General features: G+C 43.7%; 1 protein-coding gene across 1 annotated transcript in view; it reads left to right on the top strand.

Annotated features, from left to right (window-relative positions):
* The first annotated feature begins 6,764 nt into the window (after positions 1-6,764).
* The window catches only part of LOC123137403 (CMP-sialic acid transporter 5), an 11,198-nt gene continuing 8,430 nt past the window's right edge, over positions 6,765-9,532 (top strand). Inside the window, exons 1-7 of the mRNA XM_044557155.1 lie at positions 6,765-7,015; positions 7,112-7,373; positions 7,971-8,087; positions 8,481-8,537; positions 8,800-8,877; positions 8,991-9,035; positions 9,127-9,186. Of these exons, the coding sequence (XP_044413090.1) occupies positions 7,203-7,373; positions 7,971-8,087; positions 8,481-8,537; positions 8,800-8,877; positions 8,991-9,035; positions 9,127-9,186 (528 nt within the window). The 5' untranslated portion in view covers positions 6,765-7,015; positions 7,112-7,202. The remainder of the gene's footprint in view (positions 7,016-7,111; positions 7,374-7,970; positions 8,088-8,480; positions 8,538-8,799; positions 8,878-8,990; positions 9,036-9,126; positions 9,187-9,532) is intronic.

The following is a 9,532-nucleotide window of genomic DNA, read 5'->3' as shown; positions in this document are numbered from 1 at the left end:
TGATAAATTAAAGTTCAATTAATCATATTACTTAAGAACTCCCACTTAGATAGACATCTCTCTAATCATCTAAGTGATCACGTGATCCAAATCAACTAAACCATAACCGATCATCACGTGAAATGGAATAGTTTTCAATGGTGAACATCACTATGTTGATCATATCTACTATATGATTCACGCTCGACCTTTCGGTCTCAGTGTTCCGAGGCCATATCTGCATATGCTAGGCTCGTCAAGTTTAACCCGAGTATTCTGCGTGTGCAAAACTGGCTTGCAACCGTTGTAGATGGACGTAGAGCTTATCACACCCGATCATCATGTGGTGTCTCGGCACGACAAACTTTGGCAATGGTGCATACTCAGGGAGAACACTTTTATCTTGAAATTTAGTGGAAATCATCTTATAATGCCACCGTCAATCAAAGCAAAATAAGATGTATAAAATATAAACTTCACATGCAATCAATATAAGTGATATGATATGGCCATCATCATGTTGTGCTTGTGATCTCCATCTCCGAAGCACCGTCATGATCACCATCATCACCGATGCGACACCTTGATCTCCATCGTAGCATCATTGTCATCTCACCAACTCTATTGCTTCTACGACTATCGCTACCGCTTAGTGATAAAGTAAAGCAATTACAGGGCGATTGCATTGCATACAATAAAGTGACAACCATATGGCTCCTGCCAGTTGCCGATAACTCGGTTACAAAACATGATCGTCTCATACAATAAAATATAGCATCATGCCTTGACCATATCACATCACAACATGCCCTGCAAAAACAAGTTAGACGTCCTCTACTTTGTTGTTGCAAGTTTTACGTGGCTGCTACGGGCTAAGCAAGAACTGTTCTTACCTACGCATCAAAACCACAACAATATTTCGTCAAGCTAGTGTTGTTTTTACCTTCTCAAGGACCGGGCGTAGCCACACTCAGTTCAACTAAAGTTGGAGAAACTGACACCCGCCAGCCACCTATGTGCAAAGCACGTCGGTAGAACCAGTCTTGCGTAAGCATACGCGTAATGTCGGTCCGGGCCGCTTCATCCAACAATACCGCCGAACCAAAGTTTGACATGTTGGTAAGCAGTATGACTTGTATCATCCACAACTCACTTGTGTTCTACTCGTGCATATAACATCTACGCATAAACCTGGCTCGGATGCCACTGTTGGGGAACGTAGTAATTTCAAAAATTTCCTACGCACACGCAAGATCATGGTGATGCATAACAACAAGAGGAGAGAGTGTTGTCCATGTACCCTCGTAGACCGAAAGCGGAAGCGTTATGACAACGCGGTTGATGTAGTCGTACGTCTTCACGATCCGACCGATCCAAGTACCGAACGCACGGCACCTCCGAGTTCTGCACACGTTCAGCTTGATGACGTCCCACGAACTCCGATCCAACAGAGCTTTGCAGGAGAGTTCCGTCAACACGATGGCGTGATGACGGTGATGATGATGCTACTGACGCAGGGCTTCGCCTAAGCACCGCTACGATATGGCCGAGGTGGATTATGGTGGAAGGGGGCACCGCACACGGCTAAAAGATCAATGATCAATTGTTGTGTATAGAGGTGCCCCCTGCCCCCGTATATAAAGGATGGAGGAGGGGAGGCCGGCCAGCCCCTAGAGCGCGCCAAAAGTGTGGAGTCCTACTAGGACTCCCTAGTCCTAGTAGGATTCCTCCTCCCACATGGAATAGGAAAAAGGGAAGGGAAAAGGAGAAGGAAGGAAGGGCCCCCCCTCCCTAGTCCAATTCGGACCAGACCATGGGGAGGGGTGCGACCACCTTTTGAGGCCTTTTTCTCCTTTCCCGTATGGCCCATTAAGGTCCAATACGAATTCCCGTAACTTTTCGGTACTCCAAAAAATACCCGAATCACTCGGAACCTTTCCGATGTCCGAATATAGTCATCCAATATATCGATCTTTACGTCTCGGCCATTTTGAGACTCCTCGTCATGTCCCCGATCTCATCCGGGACTCCGAACTACCTTCGGTACATCAAATCACATAACTCATAATACAAATCGTCACCGAACGTTAAGCGTGCGGACCCTACGGGTTCGAGAACTATGTAGACATGACCGAGACACATCTCCGGTCAATAACCAATAGCGGAACCTGGATGCTCATATTGGCTCCTACATATTCTATGAAGATCTTTATCGGTCAAACCGCATAACAACATACGTTGTTCCCTTTGTCATCGGTATGTTACTTGCCCGAGATTCGATCGTCGGTATCCCAATACCTAGTTCAATCTCGTTACCAGCAAGTCTCTTTACTCGATATGTAATGCATCATCCCGCAACTAACTCATTAGTCACATTGCTTGCAAGGCTTATAGTGATGTGCATTACCGAGAGGGCCTAGAGATACCTCTCCGACAATCAGAGTGACAAATCCTAATCTCAAAATACGCCAACTCAACAAGTACCTTCGGAGACACCTGTAGAGCACCTTTATAATCACCCAGTTACGTTGTGACGTTTGGTAGCACACAAAGTGTTCCTCCGGTAAACGGGAGTTGCATAATCTTATAGTCATAGGAACATGTATAAGTCATGAAGAAAGCAATAGCAACATACTAAACGATCAAGTGCTAAGCTAACGGAATGGGTAAAGTCAATCACATCATTCTCCTAATGATGTGATCCCGTTAATCAAATGACAACTCATGTCTATGGCTAGGAAACTTAACCATCTTTGATTTAATGAGCTAGTCAAGTAGAGGCATACTAGTGACATTCTGTTTTGTCTATGTATTCACACATGTATCAAGTTTCCGGTTAATACAATTCTAGCATGAATAATAAACATTTATCATTAAATAAGGAAATAAATAATAACTTTATTATTGCCTCTAGGGCGTATTTCCTTCACATTTACGATGCGGATCTTTCACATGCCAAAATTCGGATAGGCCATAAATGCGCTGACCTAATACACGGGCCTTTAACAGGCCGGAAGTTCGGTCGGGCTAGATTAGCGTCATTTTTATATGGGTCGTTAATGGGCCCGATGTGACGTTGGGCCACATATGGCCCATGGATTTCGTCCGACGCTAACAGGCTGAAATCACAACAGGCCAAAAGTGGCCCAAATCTATAGTGGGCCTCTAACAGGACGAATGTCAAACATGGCCGAATATGACCCAAATCCTTCACGGTCGTTTATGGGCCGAAAGTTTCAATGGCCTGTAAATGGGCCCAAATGAAGCAGGACCTTTAACAGGCCAGAAATACACTGGGCCGTTTCGGCCCAAATACTTAGCGGACTGTTAACGGGCCAGAAGTGACCATGGGCTGCGATGATGACAAGTTTAGGTCAGGCCGTTGACGGGCCGATTTGACACTAGCCGTACGAGCCTTAACTGAGAATGTTGGGCCTTTAGCTGGGCCGGTCCATTATGGTCTGCAAAATCCCGTGGGCCTTTAGCTGGGCTGGCCCATTGTGGTCCGCTAAATCTTGTGGGCCTTTAGCTGGGCCGGCCCATTATGGTCTGCAAAATCTTGTGGGCCTTTACCTGGGCCAGCCCATTATGGTCTGCAAAATCTTGTGGGCTTTTAGCTGGGCCGACCCATTATGGTCCGCTAAATCTTGTGGGCCTTTAGTTGGGCCGGCCCATTTAAACTTTATGGGCCACTTTTGGGCCCGTCCACGTGTCAACATATCATAGGCCCGTCTCGACCGTTGGATGAGTGACACCTGTGCCAACACGGAGCTGAGCGTGGTTCCGTCGGCCAATGAGAATTTTACACATGGAAAATCGGCATTGGTCGTGGCTGTTAGCGGGTTATCGGATCCAAAATCAGACCCGTTAGCTTAACGACACTTAACAGCCTCCCGTTATGGTGGATGCCACGTGTTGGTCACCCTTGACAAAAGCACTTCTATGACGCGCGATTTATCGTCATGGAAGTGGATACTTCCGTGATGATAATTTTGGTAATGTCATGGAACACTTCTACGACAACAGAGGTATGACTATCTTGATTCTATCATAAAATCGTCATGGATGTACATGCGTGACAAAAAATGCGACCTACTATGACAAACACGTATCATCACGGAAGTGTACTTTTTTTGTAGTGAAGCTTATCCCCAATATACTCCTGGTGTGTGTGACCAACATCTTGGTGAGTCAAATTTTTATTTCCCCAATATGCTCCTGGTGTGTGTGACCAGCATCTTGGTGAGTCATTTTTTTTTCTTTCTCTCTTGTGGCGGTGGCGAGGTGGGGCCAGTGGCGAGGCAGGCATCGCCCAGTGCTGGCGGTGGCGCACGCAGGCATGGAACTTCAGGGGTTGTCTCACCACCAACATGGGTAGGATTAGTGTGGGGGGGGGTTTCATTTTCCCCTCTATATAGGGGAAGTTGGGGTGTTTGGGAAAATGAGTATGCTATATATGGTCTAAATTCATGTTTATAAAACACACACACAAGTTTATATTGCAATCCCATCCACGTGCACTTTCATCATGTGTTGTGTATGCTTGCTTCGCGCCCGGAACCCGAGCACCTAAAATACCTGGCGGTGGGCCGGTCGGTGAGTTAAGAGGGGTGGACCTCATTACCTGTCCACCGCATTTCGCACCCCTATACAGACACTGACAAGTTAGACCCCATACGTAGAGAGAAAAGGGCATGTGTTTTGCAATCTCGAGAGATGCACGGCTCTAGTTCCAGTCGTTTCTTTTCATTTTCCCCTCTCGGGGAAAAATCCCTATGTTTTTGTTTCTAGAGTTTTAGTGGAAGAGGAGAGGATACAAGAGCGAGGGAGCTCATCGGTGAAGTGATGGTCTGAGGGGGATGGGAGATGGTGGAGAGGAGGTGGGAGGGTGGATGCGGCGGGGCAGAACTGTCGAGGAGAAGACCAACACTGTTGGTGACGGTGCAAGGGAGGGTGCACCGCGAAGCTGGCCTCCAACATCGATCGACCAGCCGCAGACGACCACAACCCAAGTACGGTGCCATACCACGCTAGGTTCAAGCAACTGGGTTGGGAAAGGGAAAAAGTGGAGGGTTGCGCATCAGCTATGACCACTAGTGTAGATTTATAGTATTAAGCTCCCTCCCCAATCACACACACGGAGAAGAAATTATGCGTTGAACACATCACACATGATATAAATAAATATAACTTTTGCTCCAAAAATAAATGTGTGCGATCGCCAATTCTTCACAGACGCGGTATTCTGAACTGTGTGCGATAACATGCACATAATTCACATAAATCAATCGTGTGCAATGAAAGATCCATCACATACGCTTGCTTTAAGTGACCTATGTATGATGCCCTACACACGGTTTGACTAAAAAAAATTATGCGCGATGACTTACCACATCACATAAGACTGGACTGAGCGAACTGTGCGATAGTGTGCACACGACATGCGATAGCGTTCACGTGATTCTCTAAGAAATGCTCATGTGTGATGTAGGTACAATCACACACGAGTGGATAAGAACAACAATGAGAAAGGATTGACTCGAGGCTCACCGATCTGAACTAAGCTCCTATGGATGAGGCTAACAAAGTGATACAGGAAGTTCATATCGAACGGAACTTTGATGAACGTGCTGAGGTGATGCTGGAGTTGATAACATTCATTTACATCCGCGGATGACACATATTGTGGTATACACGATCAATGACAACACTAGAATAAGAGACAATGCCTTGGAGGGTGACGACATCTAGACGAGTAGATGGTTGTGAGCAATCAGAATTTTTTAGTTAGCGCGACCTAAAATTGAGGTGGTCGGTGTAGATAGAAAGGCAAAACTCATACCCCACGATACATGCTTCAAGCTCTTCTTCATTCGAGTGAATTTCCCTCGTCGATGCGGTCCTAGCGGTGTGAGGGTTTGGCTAGGGGAACCTACAATGCGTCGGGGTTGTTTCTTTGATGGTAGAAAGGACATGAGCTTTTCTGTTGCTGTTAGCAGTGACACAAGCGTTTTCTTGCTTAGTTTGGAGTTATGATGTGAGATTTCTTAGAAAGAAATAATATTTGACAAAAAAAATCAAGTCTTGAACCAACAACACTGTGCTAATATGTGATTTATATGACATGAAATTGATACTATTATATTCATTTTTAAAGTACTTACTAGTAATTATAATTTTGTATCAAATCCTTGCCTTAACGAAACCTAATACAACCTATATACAAGAATGAAGGGAGTAATACTTATATCAGAACTTGATTATTGGATCGTAAATTTATCTTAGAAAGACTTTCATAATAATATATTTTGTTCATTTTATTATCTATAGCTAGTATAAAAATCGTGATCAAAGCTGCGTTTGTATGATGCAACAGTGTCAAGTACTTTTATGGAACTCTGTTATTATTCAATTGAACAGTGTTGTATGCAATATTTATATTCATTTAATCCTTTCAAATTTATTTTTCTTTTCTTTTGAGATGTTAAAGCTCTCTTTAATTCAGAGATTTTTTGTTCCTTTTGAGTATTTGTGGCACTGAAATCCACACGATCTTTTTTCCAAAAAGAAAATCTTTGCTATTGATGTATTACAATCTCTTGAAGTATTCTCTTATGGTATGATTAAAAATTCTTCGATCGAATGTTATAATTTCAAAACGGCATATTTTTGAGAGATCTGCAAGTGAGCAAATCAAATCATCAAAAGATCCAAAAGGGCAGAAAACCAGCAGAGGAGGAAAAAAAAAACAGTGATATGAGCAGTATATAAATACAGAGAAACACCCGCCCTGCTTTCGTGTCTCCCTTCTCTCGCCCCTCACACCTTTCTTCCCCACCCCTACTCCTGCCGGAATCCGTGATCCCGGCCGCGAGCATCTCACGCCCACTTCCCCTCATCTCCTAGGATCCAGCCTCTGCACGCTCGCCGGAGCCACCAAGCTACACCAAGCACGCGGTGCCCGATTCGCCGAGCGCGGTGGTGGCCAGGCCCAGATCTGCGAGATCGCCACCGACCACGCCCCGCCTCCTCCGAGGTACAGTGGACGAACCTTATCCTTCAGATCCGCTCTTCTATCCAGTCATACCCGATGCGCCACTGTTGATTGGCTGAAACGGCGTGGTTGCTCTAGTAATGCTTCTGGGATCCCTCGGGCTCGGACGCCGGGAGTGCTGAGCGGCATCTAGTCGGCGGCGTGCTCCCGTGGCGACGACTCGGGCGAGATGCAGCGGAACGGGGTGATGGAATGCACCGCGTGCCGCTCCCGGCTGGTGGCGCCGAGCCCGCGGAGCGTGTCCAGGGCGTACGACAAGCACCACAACAAGATAACGTCCAAGTTCCGCGCGCTCAAATTCCTCCTCGTCGTCGGCGACTGCATGCTCGTCGGCCTCCAGGTGTGTTTCTACCTCCGTTAACGATAATCGAACTACTACGTTCTCAGCAGTTCAATCCATCACGTGGTGCAAATACTTGTGAAATGGTATTTGGCATGATCTACGTCGAACAATTATGAGGCAATGCCTGTATGCTTCAGTTAGTTGGCCCCTTCTTTAGCGTTACATGCATCTATATGGTAACAAGCACCCTCTCTTGTCAAAATATGAGGCTTATTTTACCAACAATTACTCTGTTAATATGTGGTTTATCTGACATAAAATTGATGTCATTAGATTCGTATTGAAAAAAGTATTTGTGATTGCGATTTTGTAAACCATGTATTAATCGAATAATTATTGGTCAAAGCCTTAACTTAATGAATGAAAATACACCTTATATTTTGGGATAGAGGGACTGGTAAGTTACTCCCTCCGTCCCAAAATGCTAGTGTCAAGAATGATCTTATATTTTGGGACGAAGGTTGTACTTACGATTAGCTTTCTGTTAGAGATAATGGAAGTAAGTATATTTTCTTGCGAAAGATAATCCAAGTAAGTTGGAGAGCTGTGTTCATGATTAGGTTCCGTACTTTAATAATTTACTGTTGTCTGCAGCCCATCCTAGTGTTCATGTCAAAAGTAGATGGGAAGTTCCAGTTCAGCCCCATCAGTGTTAACTTTTTGACAGAGGTTGCAAAAGTTATCTTTGCTATCGTGATGCTAATTATTCAGGTTTGTCTTGGCTTCTTGCTCCAATGTTTTTCTATTGTGCATGTATGCCGATGATGTCACATGATGTTATACATGAAACACCATTTTTTACACGCATATCTTGTCTGGATGGTTCTGAATTTTATTTTGTGCTTGTTAGGCTCTTGCCTGTTTTTGACATATCTTGCATAACACATGTACTTATTCGGTTATTCCTGTAGCAAAAGTTCTTTACTCACCTATCACCATAGGCAAACTTTGTCACAGCACACTGTTTGGAAATTTGTGTACCAGTATATTTTTCATGGTGCATAATAGCTGCAAGCGACATATTTAATTTGTTGATGGCTTCTCTATAGCTTATGCTCCTCACTTCTTATTCGCCTCTTTAACGTTGTTATACTAATCTGACAGTCTCGAAAGCAAAAGGTTGGGGAGAAACCACTTCTGGCACGTTCAACCCTTATACAGGTGATGTATCTGGCCACATGATGATACAGTTTACGCCCCTTTTGTTGCTCGTGTTCATATCATTGCGTGTATGCTTTCGTTTTCAATGTTGAATCAATGCTTGGTATTTTTGTTCTATATAGTTTCATGTTGTTTTACATCTTATTACTTTTACCCCAATATTACGTTTCTATTTTCCCTATACCCATACTTAAAAATATTTTGTTTCACTCTTTTATCACATTCTTTTGTTATCTGATAGTTCAATCATTTCTTTTTGTAGGCAGCCCGCAATAATGTACTCCTAGCTGTCCCTGCACTTCTATATGCCATCAACAATTACCTTAAATTTATCATGCAGGTAAGTTTCATTGGATTTAGAGGCAGAGTCTTGCAGTTGTCATGAGTAAACATTTTTTGCCTTGTGAGATTGACGTACAGCTATACCTGACACATATTGAGCGTATTGTGCAGTTGTATTTCAATCCTTCAACTGTGAAAATGCTAAGCAACCTAAAGGTACACTTTTCTTGTCCTACTCAGATGTCATGCTTTAGTTTTATTGGTGTGTATGCATATATAACACCATTTGTGATCCAAACTTCTCTAGGTACTGGTCATCGCTGTTCTTCTGAAATTTATAATGAGAAGGAGGTTCTCTGTTATTCAGGTAAGGTTGGCGTTTAAATCCTGTTGCAGTTATTTCTACAGTTTAGTTTTAGTTTGAGGATTGAGTTTACCAAACTGTTTTATGCTTTTAGATTATTTGTTACTACCATGTAACTTGAGAATTACTGGATTAGGCTCTACCTGCCTCATTTTACATGATCTATTACCCAATCATATTAGGAATATTAAGAAGCATTGATCAGTGTATTCTGAACTTACTAGAAATTGTTAGAACTAGTAGTATCTGTTGGAATAGCAACTTGATCTTATTAGGAGGCCAAAGGCAGCATATATACAAGTACATGAGGATGCCAAAAGGCTAGAATGCAAAAGACCAAAAGTCATCA

The sequence above is a fragment of the Triticum aestivum genome, chromosome 6B (assembly GCF_018294505.1).
Source record: "Triticum aestivum cultivar Chinese Spring chromosome 6B, IWGSC CS RefSeq v2.1, whole genome shotgun sequence".
NCBI lineage: Eukaryota > Viridiplantae > Streptophyta > Magnoliopsida > Poales > Poaceae > Triticum > Triticum aestivum.
Note: the sequence above shows the minus strand (reverse complement) of the source record. Positions and strands in the feature narration are given on the sequence as shown.